Below are 18,461 nucleotides of genomic sequence, written 5' to 3'. Positions count from 1 at the left end.
CAAAGCCACCTCCTAGAGCAGACTTTTCCTTCCAGGCAGAAAGGCTTTTGCTGTGTTTGCAGGCTGGCAGGAGGGCACCTTGCAGAGCATCTGCAACCCGGTACCTGGCACGCTGGCTGCGTTAACACATTGCCCAGGTGCTGCAGTCAGGTGGGCAGGACAAAACGTGCCCACAGCCACCCTGGCAGCTGCTGACAGGGCAGGGTAAGCCCAGTCCTTGGTGTGCTGGGCAAAAGAAGGAGCAGGACAGGGACTCTTGATGCTGTTGTGCCTGTGGTTTGCTGATCCAGGTTACCTATTGGTTGTGGAATGGAATGAAGCTGGAGGTGGGGAGATTGAGGCTGGAGGTGAGGAGGAAGTTCTTCCCCATGAGAGTGGTGAAGCCCTGGGATGGGTTGTCCAGGGAGGTGGTTGAGGCCCCAGCCCTGGAGGTGTTTAAGCCCAGGCTGGATGAGGCTCTGGCCAGCCTGATCTAGTGTGGGGTGTCCCTGCCCATGGCAGGGGGGTTGGAACTAGATGATCCCTGTGGTCCCTTCCAACCCTGACTGATTCTATGCTACACTTGTGTGGGCTCCTTTCCATGTCTTTTATTTCCAGGCAGGAGTTCAGACTCTTCCTGGGGCACAGCATGAACACAGCTACCTGTTAGAGTAAAGCAAAGTGCCTGTTGCTCACGTAGCACTGGGTGACCCCTTGGGGCTTTTTTAGCTCCCAGATATGAGTCACCTTCCACTGGTGGAAGGCTTGGCTGCAGCTCTGTGTCCTTCTGGCCAGTCCCATTCCCAACAGGAGCACAGCAGCAGGAATAACTCTGCTGGTGGCAGGTTTCTACCAAGGAGAAGTCAAGGTCCTGGCGTGCAGGCAGCACTTAGGAGCCGTTGAAATGATCCAAACTCTGCCCACGGTGTGTGGAGGGGGGAAGCACAAAGTGGTTCCTTTGGAGCCTGCAGGAGCTGCTCTCCAGTCCTTCAACTTGGGCTGGCCTAAACTGAGTGTTTGTGACTAAGTCCTGCGGAGGTGTGTGGGCAGGGAGATGCACTCAGGAGGCTCTGCTGGGGGGGCAAACCGTTGCTATTTCTGCCAGGCCTTGTGGGACTGTTCCTTGGCAGGGGAGCAAGGTCACTCCCCTGCCGTCTGCGGATGGGCCCTAGGAGGGCTTCTCCTAAGTGGTTTTTAACGTTTCTTTCCCGTAAAGGGTCACTGGTTTGGGTTTATTTCTTCTCAAAATTATAGGTCTGCCAGCCTCCCTTTCCCACAGCAAGGTTTTGTCTGCTGAAATGCAGCTGGGCTGGGGATGGATTTGGCAGCTGCTTAACCACCCACAGGAAGTTTTTCTGGCTGTGCTTCCTCCCCTGGTCTCTGTCTGCCTCTAGGAGGAAGCCTTTAAGGCCAAATGTTATCACCAAAGGTGGGATGGCTCTTGGCTGATCAGTAACCTCTGAGCTGAGATGTTCCAAGCGGCGCTGAAGAATCCTTTAGTTTCGTTTTTAAGGGTGTGAAAACGTGAGGAACCTTTCACACACGGAGCCTGCTCCATTCCCAAGTGCTTGAGATAATTGAGCCATTCACTGAAGTGCCTAAAGAGTGCTTTCCACACCAAACTTCAGGCACGGGGCGGGGGGGGGAGGGTGATGATAAAGGCCTCGAGTGCTTCATTACAGACATCCAAGTGATAAAGCAGCCAGCTGGAGGGGGAGAGGGTAGCCTTGATTTTGAAACACGACAGAAGGCATCTTCAGGTGGGGGTGAGCACATCCCTCACAGGCCAGGCAAATCACTCCAGGTCTTGACCACATCATACAACTCGGGCTGGGGTGGTGGTGGGGGGGGTGGTACAAGCTCTTCAGAGGCAGTTACCAGGAGCTTTTCTCTTTCAGGTAGTAGCTGCACTTCTGCTTTCTTCTCCCGGGTGAATCGTGCTGGCCTCTCCTTCCCTTTGGGGGAGGGGAGGGTTTGAGTGTCGCAGAGGGGAGGAGAGGGAAATGGCTTTTTATTATGTTTTTGCTGTGAGATTGGTGTGAATCTCTAGGTCAGGGAAGGATGTCTGGATGCTGTTTGTTCTGTGGAGACCGTGTGCTGTCTGCGAGGTGTTCGTGGTTAATTTATTCGGTAGAGTAAATATTTTGTATACGACGTCAGAGGAAGGCTTATTATAAATTTATACGAAAAAGGAGGAAATTAAAGGTGTGGAAACGGGACGAGGATGGCGTCCGGAGGGCTCAATGCGCGGCGCGGCCGCTGGGCGGCGCCAAAACAGCGGCTCAGGGTGGGGTTGGGATTGACTGGGTGGAAGGGAGGGGCACGGGCGGAGCTGAAGGGGCGGGGTTAGGGGCGCGGCCAAGAGGGGTTGGGCGGAGTTAAGGGCGAGGACGGGGATAAACGGGGCGGGGTCTAACATAAAGGGGTGGGACCGGGGTTGACGGGGTGGAAAATGATTGGCAGGGTCGGCTATGAATGGGTGGGGCTAATGGGCGGAGCTAGGTGCGTGGTCCAATCTATGTGGGCGGGGGTCCGGTGTGTGGGCGGGGTCATAGCTGGGTGGGTGGTGTCAGGAGCGGGGCGCGGAGGGTGCCCGGTCGCGACGGTGTGCGCTAAAGCGGTGCCCTGGGTCGTTCCCGAGCCTCGCCCTGCGCTGCGGCACCCTCTGAGCACCAGCTGCGAGCTGCGGAGGGGCTGCCCAGCACCGCCCGGGGACGCGGCTGACTCTGCCCCCACCGGAGCCGCCTCTCGCTCCCCGTCCCTTCAACGAATTCCTTTGGGAACATCTCGCTGACTCCACCAGGCGCTCTGCAGAGCCGGCGGCACAACTGCGCCCCGTGCTTATCCCCCGGGGGCTTCGTGAGGTGGGGGCTCCAAAGCCCTAAACCATCTCCCTTCAGCACCACAACCACGCAGCTTTTAGACGCCCTCAGGGACGTTAACTCAAGTTAAAGGCTGTGAGGCTGAGCCACAGAGTGAGCAACACCCAGAGTCAGGGGAATAGCCACGGGCTGCCCTTCCCAGATGACCACGCAGCTTCGTTGTTGGGTTTGGTTTTGTGGTTTGGTTTGGTTTGTGATTGAAGCCTTACTCTGGTCCAGGAGTTTTGGTTCAGGCTCAAAAGCAAAGAAACTGCTCTCACTTTCTCAGGTTCCCCGGGCTTGCTGTGGCAGACAAGAGCACGCTCCAGTCTCTTCTGAGCAGATCACAGCCAGAACCTCCCTTGTCCCTCTCAGAGCCTCAGAATTGTCCTTCTGCTTGGGCATATTTCATTCCAGATCACTTTCACCACCATCAAACCCCGCAGGTGGGCTGGGAGAGGCGAGGCAAACACAGTTCCTCTGGCTGGTCACCGTCTTTGCCCCGTGCTGGAGCCAGAGGTTTGTGACTCCCATGCTTCTTTCCATCACAAGCTGCGCGGCTCCTGTGATGCCAGGTGGAACCCCGAGCACTTTAGAGTGACCCTGTGCTCCTGGAAAGCCACCACTGACGGCAGAGGCTGCTCCCTTCAGAGCTTTCCTCCTCTGTGGGGTTTGGTGGGGCTCAGCCCTTGCTGCCAGGGGCAGCTCCAAGGTCACCCTCAAGCAGGACTCCCTTAGGAAGCCACAAGCTTCCTGCAAAGCCGTGGTGAGGACAGAAGGACCTCAAGGACCTCCTCATCCCTGCCAGCAGCACCTGAACGCTCTGGACCCTGCCAAAACCATTCCTCCTGAGGTGAAAAGCTGCTCCCAGCTGGATGCCAGCTGCCTCCCACGAGGGCTCCAGTGGTTTTTCCTGATGTGTTGGGGAAATCTGGACTGTTTCCAGCACAAATTAATAGCGAAACGCTGGCGAACGGCAGCAGGGTCAGAGGTGGCTCCTGATGGACCAACTCCAGCAGTCAGAGCGGGGACAGAGCCGGGCGTCCCGTGTGCCCTTGGCCGTGCCGGTGCCGTGCCCGGTGCTGGCAGCCACAGGGGGCCGGCGGCCGGAGCTGAGCCCGGGGCTGGGCGGAACGGGCCGGGAGCCGCCTCCGTGCTGCGGGAACCGCGGTGCCAGCATGGACCAGAGCCGGGTAAGGGGGCACGGGAGGCACGGAGGGGGACACATGCTCTGCAGCTCTCCCAGGGAGGATGCCCCGTGGAGGGGTGGCTCAGCTCTGGGGGCAAAGGTGGCTTGGGGAGGGGTGGGCTTCCTCCTTCCTTCTCCCACCCGGGGATGAAGGAAGCTGCTGGGAGCTTCTGCTCCCCGAGCTGAGGTTGGGGGGCAGTGGTTGTGCCAGGCTTTGCCCACACTCGCTTGTCCTTGGCCAGGTGGAAGCGTGAGGCATCCTGGCATTGCTGAGGGGTCTGCTCCACGTGGCCCTGGTCACATCTGGCTCATTTCACATGTTGTAGTTAGAATCACAGACTCAGAGAAGTGGCTTGGTTGGAAAAGATCTTTAAAGTCATCCAGTCCAACCATTCTCTAACTCTGCCAAGCCTGGTGCTAAACCACGGCCCCCAGAACCACATTTCTTTTTAAACCCCCTCCAGTGATGGGGATTCAACCACCTCCCTGGGTAGCCTCTTCCAAGGCTTGACAACCCTCTCAGTGCAGAAGTTCCTTCTAATATCCAACCTTAAACCTCCCCTGGTGCAATTTCAGGCCTTTTTTTTTTGTCCTATCACTTCATGCTAGGGGGAAGAGACCAACCCCCACCTGGCTCTGGCTCCTACCTCCTTTCAGGGAGTTGTAGAAAGCGAGGTCTCCCCTCAGCCTCCTTTTCTCCAGGCTAAACCCCCCCCCCCCAGTTCCCTCAGCTGCTCCTCACCAGCCCTGATCTCCAGACAACTTTCAGTTGCCCTGAGAGGCTTTGTGAGTCTGGGTTTTGCAGAGCCCCCCCCGGGTGTATTCACAGCTCTGAGGAGGTTGCAGGTTTGTGTGGAAGTCACGAGAGGAGAGTCCTAAGCTGGGCTGAGTTCCCAGCTCCTGCTTGCTGGCTGACCTTGAGCAAATGACTCTTTCTCCATGCACTCAAACTGCACATCTGCAGAATTCATCCAGCAAAGGAATCCTCTCAGGGATCTGGGAAAGTAGGAATAGCAAAGATGGAGCTGGAAAAGGACACTGAGCTGATCTTGCAATGTGCTTCCTCGAAGGCCAAACCCAGCTCTCTCTTCTTGCAGTAGCTGAGCTGGGATGACAGCAGTGCTGCTGTGCCTTCTGCAACAGAGCCTCGGGTTGGCAAGGCACTGACATCTGCCACAGGTATCTACAGCATCTGGCAGCTATGGAGGACACCAAAGGCTACACATTTCTCCTCAGCATGGCTCTGGAAGGTAGGATGCTGCTGTTGCCTCCACTTAGATGAGAAACTGAGGACGAGAGCTAACCCAAGGCTCCTCAAGAAGTCTGCAGCAGAACAGGAGACCTTGGTCAGCAATCCTTAGTCCCAAGCCAGCAGCTTAGCCACCAGACCTTCCTGCCCTCTGGTTGTGCTTTTCCTTATTCAACAGAATTCTTCCACTCTCCTCTTCCCCAGAGAAGCTTGCTTTTGGGAGGAAGCTAGGTCTGTGCAGCCTCTCGGTGTCCTGCACAGGGAAATGGTCAGAATGTGGAGGGTTTGAGCAGAAGGCTCTGTAAAAAAGGCCTCTGACTGGTTTTGATGTTTCCTTTCCAAGGCACAGCTCATTTCAGTCAAAGGTTGATGTTTTCTTGCTTTTTTTTCAGATGGAAATAACCTTGGTGGTGTTCTCTTGCAGATGAATGGAGACTTCCCCAGCCTCAGGAGGCCCAGCTGAGCTCTTACAGAGCTTTCTGATCCAGCTGAGCCAAGGGGTTTGTGTGGGTAGAGGACGTGAGTCAACAAATGGTCTCTGTGAGCTGCCAGGAGCTGCTCCCCTCCCTGACCAGCTCTTCCCTGCTAGAGAGCTGTGCTGGTGCCCTGCAGCGTGACATGCCACCATCCCTTCTGCCAGGGCACGGCAGTGAGAGGGCATCCAGCCACCAAGAAGGCTCTGAGCTTCTCCTTGCAGGCAGCAGCAGCCCCTCTGAAGTCACCCCACTGCCCCTGGCCAGGGCAAAAAGGGAAGACACAACCCCCCAAGTCACTCTCTGCGAGGCTCACCTCAGGCTGCCTGACTTCTGCAGCAGCCTCTCCCAGGACTTCATTCCCACCCTGGAGGAGATTGAGGAGTTCCTAAGGGAGAAGGCTGAGTTCCTTAAAGATGAAGCAAGTGTGCCTCACCCAGCTGGAGAGAAGGCTGAGCTCGAATCTGAGACCAGCTTAGGTGGCTCTAGGGGACAGCCTATCCCCAGGGTGCTTCAAGAAGATGTCTCAAGTGCTGCTCAGCCTGGTGGGGCAGCTGATGGTAGCGACCAGGCAGCAGCCACAGGCAGCATCCCTCTTGTCCTCCAAATCCAGCCTCTCCAGGTGGACAGTAGCAACCCACTGGCACAGAGTGGTGTCAGGGTGACCCAGTTAGTTGTCAGCTTGCAGGGCCAAAACTTCTCCCTTCTCCCTCAGGTCCAGCCCCCTGTGACCACTGTGGACCAAAAGTACATCAAAATTGCCCCACTGCCAATCACCACAAGCCCAGGGGTGCAGGAGGGTGTGCAAGAGCTGGGGGCAAACCCCAAGCTTCAGACAGCTCCCCTGGTCCGTGCCCATCGGTGCTCACACCCAGGCTGTGGCAAGATGTACACCAAGAGCTCTCACCTCAAGGCTCACCTCCGGCGGCACACCGGTGAGAAGCCCTACACCTGTGCTTGGCCCAACTGTGGCTGGAGGTAAGAGGGAGCTCTCTGTCCCTGCCAAAGACCTGCCTCTGCTTGCCAGGATGCAAGGGAGCTCTTGCAGGGCTGGCTGAGTATGCCCAGGTGGCCAAGAAGGCTACCAGCATCCCAGCCTGGATCAGCAATGGTGTGGCCAGCGGGAGCAGGGATGCAGTTGTCCCTCTGTGCTCAGCACTGGTGGGGTCACACCCTGAACACTGGGTTCAGTTTTGGGCTCCTCACTCCAAGAAGGGCAGTGAGGTGCTGGAGAGTGTCCAGAGAAGGGCAACAAAGCTGGGGAAAGCTCTTGTCACAAGGAGAAGTGGTGCTGGCAGCATTGAGCCTTCCTGGCTCCTCACACAAGGCTTTGGCACAGGCTCGCTGCCATCGTCCCCTGGATGGTGTGTGCTGGCTTCTGCCTCGGGGTGGCAAAACTCTGCAAGGTGTGAGATTATTGGAATGGGCTGCCCAGGGAGGTGGTGGAGTCACCATCACTGGGGGTGTTTAAGAAGAGACTGGATGGGGTGCTTGGTGCCATGGTTTAGTTGATTAGGTGGTGCTGGGTGATAGGTTGGACTGGATGATCTTGAAGGTATTTTCCAACCTCATTTATTCTATTCTATTCTATTCTATTCTATTCTATTCTATTCTATTCTATTCTATTCTATTCTATTCTATTCTATTCTATTCTATTAGATTGTGGACATCTCATCCCTGGATGAGGCCTTGAGCAGCTGAGTCTAGTTGAGAGGGCAGTTGGAGTAGATGATCTCTGAGGTCCCTTCCAACCTGAGCCATTCTATGGCCTGTCTGTGGTCACCCTAAGAGGCTGTGGCAGCCAGAGCTCAGCTTCCTGCGTGCCAAGGTCCTGATGTTCCCTGTCCCCTCTCAGCAAAGGCTGGATCCAGCAGGCTTCCCTTCTCCTGCAGGTTCTCCCGCTCGGATGAGCTCTCCCGGCACAGGCGCTCCCACTCTGGCCTCAAGCCCTACCAGTGTGCTGCCTGCCAGAAGAGGTTTGCCCGCAGTGACCACTTGGCCAAGCACATGAAGATCCACAGAGGACACCCCTACGAGCAGGGGACACTCCAGGGGGACAGCAGCACTTAAATCCTGCTTGCTGCTCCTTGCCAGGCTGACTCCAGGAGGCTCCAAACCCAGGCAAACAGCACAGACTCCACTCTGCTAACAAAGAGGGCAAATGACTCTAAGGGGTTCCAGGAGACCCAGGGTGGTCCTCAAGGAGGACCTTTGCCATGGCCTCTCCCTGGTTCTACTCTCCCTTTCTGAAATACAGCTGATGGAACTGGTGTTCAAAAGAGGGATTGGATGTGGCACTCGAAGCCAGGAGGTGTGGGGTGACAGGTTGGACTTGATGATCCCTGAGGTCTTTTCCAACCTTACTGATTCTATGAAAGCTGAGTTAATTCAGGGTGAGTGTGTGTGTGTGTGTAGGGAAGGGCCTGGGGTGGAAGGCAGAAGGACCTTTACAAGGTCCTTTTGCACAGCTTGGAGGTGTCAGCTGCCTGCTGCAGTGTGACAGGCAAGAAGTGGCCTTCAGCTCTCCATCCCCTGGGCTGCTGCAGTCCAGCACCTCAAGGCTCTGGGTCAGCAGCATTTTGGAGACAGCCCAAGAGGATTTGTTCTGGCTGGACTTGTGCAGGAGCCCAGCTGGCACCCAGGCAGAACAATGGGGTGAGTGGATGAGTGAATGGATGGATGGGTGGATGAGTGGGTGGGTGGGTGGGTGGATGGGTGGGTGAGTGGATGGGTGGGTGGGTGAGTGGATGGATGGGTGGATGGATGGGTGAGTGGATGGATGAATGGATGGATAGGTCAGTGGGTGCTGATGGGAGGTAGGTGTGGCTGCACTGTGCAGAGCTGCAGTGGCTGAAAGCAGGTGTCTGGGACATCTTTCCCAGTGTGGCTGAGCTGCTGGTGGTGTTGCCCACAGCTCTGCTTTCCTGTGCTGGTGGTGTTGCCCACAGCTCTGCTTTCCTGTGCTGGTGGTGTTGCCCACAGCTCTGCTTTCCTGTGCTGGTGGTTTTCCACCTGGCTGGCACTGGGTGTGCTGGTGTGCTTGGGAGGTGTGATGCTGTGGCTAGGGTTGCAGAAGTGCTCCTGTTGAACTCACCTAGGGATGTGTGTGGAAAGGGGACCAGGAGGAAGGCAAGATGCTGCTTTCCATGCTGGGATGGAAGAGGAGCACTATGGAGAAGCAGCAGGAGAGCTGCAGGCTCTGGTCAGGATGAGCAGCGCAGCCCTCAGGTCGCTGATGTCCTTCTTGTGTTTGACTTCTGGTTAATTAAAGGCCAACTCCTCACCATTGTGCCAACTTCCTGAGCTTCTGCAAACACCTGGGAGGGAATGAGGTGCTTGCACAAACAGAGAATGAGCGTCAGGAGCTGGAGGTGGGCAGCCTGCCCTTCCTGCCAGGGTGCCTCAGGCTGCTATTTGGTGCCTGCAGGCTCTTTGCACCTGGGGTGTGCTCCTGCCCTCCCTCTGTCACCTCACTGCTCCTCCAGAGCAAACCTTCACACACTTGTCTCAAGCTGCCCTGGAGCTGGCTTTGGTGAGAGATGTTGGGTGGTAACCCAAAACAAGGACAAGGAAATGAGCTCAAGGCTTTTCCCTGCCCCGTGGAGGGCATGTTTGTACAGCAAGGAGGTTGTCCTCGGGTCCCTGCAGCCCTTTCTGAGTGATGACTCTGGGGGAGGAAAAAGCCAAGTGTGTGGGGAGGGATGTGGGGTCCTGCTCCAAGGGTTGGAGAAACACAGGCTTGTGAAGCAATCCAAGCTGGTGGCAGCATGGTGTGGCTGGAGGCAGCATGGTGTGGCTGGAGGCAGCATGGTGTGGCTGGAGCTGCTTGCTGCTGGTGGCTGCTCCTTCCTCCTTCCTCACCGCAGGGGCCAGAGCTCTCCCAGCTTTGCTGAGAAGCTGCCACGGTGTGACATCAGCAAAACAAGGAGCAAGGCAGCTGAAAGTCCCTGGTTCATTCTTAGCCCGGAATACCTCGGGATGCTTGTGCTGCCCCTGCAGGAGGTGCTGCTGCTGTGGAGATTGGAGAGGGCTGGGGCAGGGCACTTCCCACCTCAGAGGCTCTCTGGTGTGCTGAGGCTCCCCACCACGACCTTGCATCTCCTGCTGTTTGTTGTCCCAGTGCTGCAGGACCGTGCTCCAGCCCAGGATCTGGCGCTGGGGGTTGCTCTGCAAGCACCAAAGAGAAAGGTTTGCTTCTCCTGTGCCTTTGGCCCCTGTACACAACCAAAAAATTCTCCAAAGTGGAAAGTTCAGCGTGCAAAAAATGTTGTTCCTGGAGAGGAGAGATGTTCCTCAGCCTGGCTTGGGGCTTGAAGTCATTACAAAACCAGGCAGGCCAGCAGCTGAAGGAAGGCTCTCTGGCCACCTTCCAGCCACAGCATCCTGGGGAACTGATTGGAGGCTGACCCAGCTGCAAGGCTGCAGCCTGAGCCCCAGAGAAGGGATCTGCTGGTGGCTTTCCAGCGAGCTGGAGTGTCTGGCTTGTGTGTTTCCTGGAGAACACCTGCACTGCTCTGCTGCCCTAATCCCCAGGCAGCAGAGCAAAGCTTACTGCAAGAGAGAGCTGGAGCCACGCTGCTCAGTTCCAGATCCAGGCTTTCCCCCAAGGTCTGGGAGGGCTGGTTTGGAGATCCCAGCCTCAACTCCTTCATCCTTGGCTCGTAAGTGGGTAGGTGTGGATAAGCTGAGCAGAAAGTAGCTGCCTGCAGCAGGGTTTCCTTCCTCCGTGTGTGTGCAAGTGGACCTGTGTCAGACCTGCAGCCCTCTCCTTGCCTCTTTGGAGAGGGCTCTGCCCTCCGGGGCAGGGAGGCAGCTCTTGCAGCAACGAGCTGGAGATGTGGGCCTGCCTCAGGGCAGTGAGCGCCCTCCCAGCACAGCAGGAGCGCTCCCACCTCTGCCCTGGCACGGCCAAGCACGACCAGATGCCAGCAGGAAACGCATCCTGAGTTCATGTGGTGCCAAAGCTTGAAGGATGAGCCAGAGCAGGCAGCTCTGCAGGAGCCTCTTTTGGGTTGCCCGTTGCTTTAGTGCAGCTTTTTGCCTGGCTGGGAATTCACTTCATGCCCTCTTTGCTCGAGGGCTGTCTTTGGAGGCCATACACCAACATGACTCATGCCCATCTCCTTCTTTTATCTCTGTGTGTCCCCCTCCTCCCCCCCTCCTTTCCCCCCCTCCCCCCCCCCCCCCCCGCCCACCTTTGCTCCTCTCCCTCTCTCCAGCCTCTTTCACAGCACTCCCTGCTCGGTTTGGACCTGCCCCGTCCTGCCTCCCTCTGCTCTCAGCCCAAGGCAATTGGGCAGGTTGTGTGTTTCCAAACCGTGGAGCAGGAAGAGCTGTGCCTCATCTCTACTCCAAGGCCCTTCTCTCTTCTCCAGCAGCTTCTCTGCTGAGCAGCTCCTGCAGAGTCCATGCTGGGGCGGATCAGCCGTGGAGGATGGGGATGGGAGCCCTGGCAGCAGTGACTTGCAGCTCACCTGGCTTGTTTTGCCGTTGCTTTTCCACACACCACAAAGGGGAGGGGGGAAGGGATTTGTATAAAATCAACCACCCCAGATACATATCTCTGGTGCAATGTGTGCTGGAACCTCACCTGCTTCCCCCTGGGGACTTGGGAGGAATGGTTAAAAGGTTTACTGAAGGCTCAGTAATTACCTGTCCTTTGCTCCAGTCAGGATGGTTCTCCCCAGCAGCAACATTCACTGTGGAAGCAGAGATGAGATCACAGCATCCCAGAATGGTTTGGGGTGGAAGGGATCTGAATGATCCCCCAGTTCCAACCTCCCCCCCGCTGCCATGGGCAGGGACACCTCCCACCAGCCCAGCTCAAGGCTTTGTCCAGCCTGGCCTCGAACACCTCCAGGGAGGAGGCAGCCACAGCCTCCCTGGGCAACCTGTGCCAGTGTCTCCCCACCCTCCCTGCAAAGAATTCCTTCCTAATCTCCAGTCTCAATCTGCCCTCCTCAAGCTCAAAGCCTTTGCCTCTCCTCCTAGCACTCCAAGCCCTTGTAAAAAGCCCCTCCCTGGATCTCCTGTAGGAGCTCTTCAGGTACTGGAAGCTGCTCCAAGGTCTTCCTGGAGCCTTCTCCTCTCCAGGCTGAACAGCCACAGCTCCTTTAGCTTGAGCCCACAGGGGTGGTGCTCCAGTCCCCTGATCATCTTCCTGGCTTCCTCTGGACCCTCTCCAACAACCCCATGCCCTTCTTGAGCTGGGAACACCACAACTGGATGCAGTGATCTGCATCTGTGGCATCAGGAGGGATCAGGACCCTTCTGTCTTCCCTCAGCCAAAACCACACTGGAGCTGCCAGAGGTGGCCCAGGCTGCCCTGTGTCACCGAGGCTGCTGGGTTATAACCCTGGCTGCCTCTCTGGTGCTGCTCAGGGAATGGGGCTGCCTGCCTGCCACAGCTTCCCTGTTGGGGGGCTAGGGCTGGGAGGATCTGGCTGCCTTGTGCTGCGAGTGCAAAGCTGGCAGGTTGCTAAGCAGTGCTTTTGAAGAACTGAAGTGCAAGCAGACAGGAGTTGCAGCAGGGCAGGACGTGGGAGAGCACAAAGAGGAATTCAGGAGCTGCTTCTAAATTTGCAGCTGTGGCTCTGGATTTAGCCCTGCACGGTGCAGAGGCCTCCACCTCCAGCAGCCTCTGCCAGCACCGAGGTGCCCAAGCTGCAGCCCACGGGGAGCTGGTGCTGGCTGCTCATCCTCCAAAGCCAGACAAGGGCCAGTTTGGTTCACAGCACCTTCAGAATCACCTAAGACCACAGGATCACAGAATGCATCAGGTTGGAAGGAAGCCTTGGCTGAGCTGGGAGCAATCTGCTTCCTCCTTTGCTGCACTCAAAACTGCAGCAGGGGAAAGGCAGACAACCAGGCTGAGCCTCCCCCCAAAAGCACTTAAGGGAGTTTAATGACACACAAATAAGCTCAGGAAGGGCAGCAGGGCTCATCCTGGCTTTGCAGATCCACTGAGGGGTGTGGGGAGTGCTGGGAGTCCTGGCTGCAGCATCCTCATGAGGCAGAAGGGCCAAGGGCCATGGAGTGGGGAGGCTGTGGTGATTTGGGGGGCTGGGAGCATCCAGACACTGGGTCAGGTCCATGAGTGGAGGAGCACAGAGTTGTTCAGGGTTGGAAGGGACCTCAAAGATCAGCCAGTTCCAACCCCCCTGCCGTGGGTAGGGACACCTCCAACCAGATCAAGTTGCTCAGGGCCACATCAAGTTTCACCTTGAATGTCTCCAGGGATGGAGTCTCCACCACCTCTCTGGGCAACCTGTTCCAGTGTTCTATCACCCTCAGAGCAAAGAACTTCCTCCTGAGGTCTGAGGAGGATCATTTGGGTTTTCTTTGCCCCAGTAACATCAGAACTGGATTCTGATTAATGATTCTCCCTTCCAGAGCCCAGCTTTATTTGGGGGTGAATTCTTGGTGTAGTTTCTGTTTCTCCTGGTGGTTTTAGCAGCAGAAACTGCCTTGGGGTAGGGGGAGGAAAAACCCCAAACCAACTGGAGCTTGGAGTTCTCTCAGAACAGTAAGAGAGGACTTTTGTGGGCATGGGACCACACAAGCTGGAAAAGAGGCAAACATTTGGAGAAGCAGAGAGGATTCACTGAGCATTCCACTGCTAGCCACCAGCTGGGCCAGATCCTGATGGGAGCCAGGTGGGAAAGGTTTGCAGCTCAGTCAGCAAGGTGTTGACCCTTGGGTGGCTCAGCAGCACTTCTTGGGCCTGAAGCTGGAAGCAAAAGGGACAGGAACCCCTTGTTGGCTTGCACACTCCCCAGGATGTGGTTCAAGCTCTTCTGAAGCTCCAACTAAGCACAGAACACCACAAAGAATTGGGCTACACCGTGGCCACCAGGTGCAGCAGCTCACACCTGATGCTCTGCTCTCATCTCCCTGCTGTCAGCAGCTGAGCAGGCTCGGGGGGGGGGAGCTCCCCAGGGCCCTGGGAACAGAGGGGTTAAGGGCAGAGCAGAGCTTAATGACCATCAAGAGCTCAATTAAAGCAGCTGGATGACTTTCTGCTCCAGAATCAGCTCTTGCAGAAGGCACAAACCCTCTCCCAGGCTGGCTGGGGCAGGGCAAAGCATCTCTGTGTTGGGATAAAGCTCCTGTGGGGCTCAGTGACCCTCACCTCAGGTCGGATGCTTGTCTTTAGGATGGGCTTTGGACAGGTTGCTTGCAGGGATGAACCTTTCCTAGGAGCTGCTCTCTGCTGCCTGTGCAGGCAAAGAATTTTGCTTCCTGATTTATTTGGGGTGGAAGAAGGGAAAGGTTCCCAGCTGATGTGATAAATTCCCTGGCTGGAGCCCTGGGGGAGAGGATGAGGGTGATGCTGTGTGGTCAGCTGTGCCATTTAGTGTGCTTTGATCCAGGAACTGGGCAGTGGTACAGCAAGGGCTTATCCTTCTCTGCTTCCCTGGAAAATCCACCCAGATAAAGCCTTATTTTTTGGTGGCTCAGCACATATGTGGGGAGGAATCAGATCTAGGATTTGCCATCCGTGGATCTGGCTTTGCTTTGGGCAATGTGGCTTTTTCCTCTGTGAGTTGCAGCAGTTTCTCCCCAGGTGCAGCTTCACAGCTCCTTGTTAAGAGAGCTGAGCCTGCTGCAGTCTCCTCCTCACCTCCTTTGCTTCACAGCTTGGGCTGCTGGCACCAGCCCCAGGCTCTGAAGTGAGATCCTGGGTGTCACTGCCACGGTCACGATGCATCCTGACTTTGCCCTGCTGTTCCCAGCTCTGGGATGGGGCTGTTGAGTCAGGCCAGGAGGAGACCTCATGAGGGTTTTATTTTATTCAGGATGTGGAAACCTCCCAAGAGGAATTGTGCTGTTAGCAGGAGAAGGGCTGTGCAGGTAACACAGTGGGAACTCGTTTGGCAACGTTGTGCAATAACCAGGGATCCTCTGGTGCACAGCTTTAGGGCTTAACTTTCCCAAGCACCTGAAACCACCTCCAAGCCTACCTGAGTCAGTGGAGAGCAGCCCTTCTCCCACCCCCTTGCTGCCCCTGCACTGTGTGGGGAGGTTCTGGTGTCCTTGCATCACTCTGCTGCTTCCTCTGGAGGGTCCCTCTGAGTGTTACCAGCTGCTGGGCATGGCACCTTCTGCTTGGGGAAGGATGTCACTCTGGAGCATCTCCTACAGCAGTGACCTCCCCTGAGTGGCTGCCTGCTGACAAGCTCTGGGCTTAGGGATGCCGAGGGGAGACCTCATTGTTCTTTACAACTCCCTGAAAGGAGGCTGGAGTGAGGTGGGGGTTGGTCTCTTCTCCCTAGTATCAGGTGCTAGAATGAGGTTAAACAGCCTCAGGTTACACCAGGGGAGGGTTAGCTTGGAGGTTGGGAAGCATTTCTTTGCTGCAGGAGTGGTCAGGGAGTGGCACAGGCTGCCCAGGGAGGTGGTCCCTGGAGGTGCTCAAGAGACCTGTGGCCATGGCACTTGGGGACATGGTTTAGTGGCCATGGTGGGGTTGTGTTGATGACCCTGGAGGTGTTTTCCAACTGAAACAATTCTCTGATGGTATGAAATGTCTCCTGGGAGAGTGGAGGAGCCACCCTGTGCCTGCTGAACTTCCCCCCCCCCTTCTCTCTTCTCTTGCTTGGTCCTTGAGCTCTTGCATTACAGAGTGAAACAAGAAGGCTTTGAAACCAGCACAGATTTGTGGCTTTTGGGGAGCACCCCAGCAGGAGCAGAGCTGCTCTCTGCAGAGGAAACCTGGAGAACTGAAAAGCTTTATCAGGTCTGAGACCTACAAGATCATTGGCAGCTTGGGCGTGAAAGAAACACGAGAGTGGGAACTGAGTTACTTCTCCACCTGCCTGAAGGTGATCCTTTAGCTTCAGCAAAGGCACCTGGTGTCTGTGGGCCCCCTCTGTGCCTTGTAACAGTCCCTGGCCATCCTGCAGCAGCTCTGGGACCTCTGTGAGGTGAGGGCCTCCCACGTGAGCCAAGCGCCAGCGCATCCCGGGGGTGCCGGAGGTGGCAGCTCAAGGAGGAGCATTGTGCTTGCGTGGGTTGTGAGTGTGGGGTGGGAAGCTGCTCTGCACCCAAGTGACAGCAGGTTTCCTGCCACAAACTTGTCAGTTGATGACTAGCACCATCTAGGCCTGGAAGGCAACCTAGCACTCGTGCCCACTTCTTGGCAGAGCTTCTGGAGGGTCAGAGGAGTGGTTTGAAGCCCCAGAACCAGGCTGTCCCACTGCCCACCCCTGCTGCTGGTGCCCAGCAACCCAGGCTTGCCACGGGGCACTTGGAGTGACAAACCCTTCCAACCCCTAACATCCTGTGCTCCTGTGGGTGGGGGGCTTGCTCTCCCCCTCCTTCACCACCAAGGATGGCTTAGGAGCTGTGCTGTGAGGCACCAGTGTTGATACTCGAAGCCTTAGTGATCCAAGAGGATGTTGAACATTAAGGATTCCTGAAAGCATCTCGAGGGGGAGAGAGAGAGAAGGAAAGAGCAATGCCTGGATTTTTGTTGGGGGAAACTTCACAACCAGGCAGCTTTCCTTGATCTAGAGACAAAATTTCCCCTTGAGAGCACAGCCTCCTGCAAATGAGGCACAAAACCTCTCCGAGCTGCTCTGCTGATTTCATTACCTTCAGATTCCCACACCTCTTGCAGAGCTCAGCCTTGGAGTCAGGAGCTGCACTGAAGCAGCATCTCTGTGCCCAGGAGCAAGGCCTCGTCGGGGTCTCATTAGCTGTTGCCTCATTTTCTTGGCTCTCCTTGTTGCTTCCCTGCTCCCTCCTGTCACTCTCTCAAGCCAGCCACCAGGTGATGGCCAAGTCAGAACCTTGCAGGAAAATTTCCCTCTCTTCTTTTTTTTTTTCCAGGTGATAACTCAGTGCTTTCAGAAACCTCTGTCCTGTGTTTTCCTACAGCTGCCTTTGTCCTTGCCTCAGAACCTGCAAAGCCTACTTCTAGGTGCCAGCATCTGATTAACCTTCACCTTAAATTCCAGCTGAAGTGTGTGTGTGTGTGGTGTGACTTTTCTTGCTGCCTCTTTGAAATGCCTTTGTGTGTGAGCTGCTGGTTTAAAAGGGTCTTTACACATCACCTTTTTCCAACCCCTGCCTTGCTGCTTGCTGGATTCTTTTTTGTTTCCACCCCTTTGCCTGTCCTATATTTTTCTTTCCCCCCCACCTTGTGATGTTGTCTAAGATAGGAACAAGCCCACGTTGGGTTGCAAGCCCACGGCAGGGAGAGAGGAACAAAGTGAGAGTTCCACCCAGCAGGAAATGTATTATCCCCCTAAAAGAGAAGCACTTTGTTCCTCAGGGGATTTCCCCCAGCTGTAGCTGAAGTCCTCTGGATGGAGTGGAGGAGACCTTTGTGTGCTGTCCCTCTCCCCCAGCAGCCTGTGCTGTCTTTTGGGTTCAGCTTGGGCATTGTGTCCTGACTGAGTGCTAAGGGAATGTGGGATTTTGGTGGGGGTGTGCTGTTGGATTTGGCTGATGGCAAGTGGAAACAAAGCCAGGGAAGGACCTGGAGTTGTGCTTGGAGATGTTTGCCTTGCAAAACATGTTTGGACCCCACCTGACTCTGTGTTTCATGTTGAAACACCAGGTTTGTGTCTTGTGAAATGCTCCTTTTTGAAGCTGTATCTGTCTGTAAGTCACAGCAGGGCTTGAGTTGGAAGGGGCCTTAAAGATCATCTAGCTCCAAACGCCCCCTGCCATGGGCAAGGACACCTTCCACTAGGTCCTCATGCAGTTCTAAACAAGCACCTGAAGCTAGAGGTGCTGCAGGAAGGAAATAAGCTGCTGAGAACAGAGCTATGGATCACCAGATGGAGAATGGAGATGGCAGCCTCTTGAAGCTGCAATTGCTCCAATTCCCACCCACTGGGAAGGCAGAAAAGAGCCATCCCAGTGCATCACTCACCACATGACCAGAGAGCTCTGTCCTCAGCATCATCATCACCCCTCAAGATGAAAGACCACTACAGGTCAGGACCTGTTGGAACAGGGCTGCTTTGCAAGTGAGTGATGCTGGGTGCCAGATGAGGAGAAACTCAAAGGAAATGTGTGGTGTGCCCCAGTCCTGGAGGTTGCTCATCACCACAAGGGCTACAGGAGCTCTTGGAGCAAGCAGCTGCTTCCAGGAGTGTTCCCTGAGTTGTGCAAAGCCAGGTGCTGAGCCCTTCCCAAACAAAGGGCTTTAGCTCTGTTTGAGGTGCACACATGGAGATGCTGGCACACCTCCCATGTGTGACTCTGCAGGAAGAGGCTGAGGGAACAGAAGGCTTCTCTTGATAATCCTCTTTAGGTTTTGATTTGGTGTGGAAGAAGAGAGTCCAGGCTCTAAACAGAGCAAGATGGGCTGGGCTGGAGCCCAGCAAAAGCTGTGAGGGATGGGCACAGGGAAATGCTTGACCAGAAGCTTGTGGTGTGTCTGCAAGGCTGGCTGTGGAGTGCTGCTGCATCTGAGTCATCTGCAGTACAGCTCAGGTGGAAGTGAGGAGGCTCAATGCCATGGGAAAAGAGCCTGTTGAGCTTCAGAACCTTGCTCTGCTCCTGGCTTGAGCAGTCCCAATGGGAAAGTGGACCTGATGAAGTGCTCTGTGGAAACAAGGACTGCTGCTTTCCATGGGGAGAAGGAAACCAGCAGCATATGGTTACATTTCAGAGGGGCTTTGATTGCCTTGAAAGCTGAAGAAACCAACTCTGGACTTTCATGGAGGATCTTCTTGTCTTTGGGTTTTTTTCCC

The 18,461-nt window shown here is 55.8% G+C and overlaps 1 protein-coding gene across 1 annotated transcript; it reads left to right on the top strand.

The window, feature by feature from the left end:
• The first annotated feature begins 5,709 nt into the window (after positions 1-5,709).
• Positions 5,710-7,821, top strand: LOC104304779 (Krueppel-like factor 15). The gene is made up of 2 exons (XM_009905554.2): positions 5,710-6,729; positions 7,644-7,821. The coding sequence occupies exons 1-2, from the start codon at positions 5,810-5,812 to the stop codon at positions 7,819-7,821; spliced, it is 1,098 nt and encodes a 365-aa protein (XP_009903856.2). The 5' UTR covers positions 5,710-5,809.
• Positions 7,822-18,461: the final 10,640 nt, after the last annotated feature.

Source organism: Dryobates pubescens, chromosome 35 (assembly GCF_014839835.1).
Source record: "Dryobates pubescens isolate bDryPub1 chromosome 35, bDryPub1.pri, whole genome shotgun sequence".
Classification (NCBI taxonomy): Eukaryota; Metazoa; Chordata; class Aves; order Piciformes; family Picidae; genus Dryobates; species Dryobates pubescens.
Note: the sequence above shows the minus strand (reverse complement) of the source record. Positions and strands in the feature narration are given on the sequence as shown.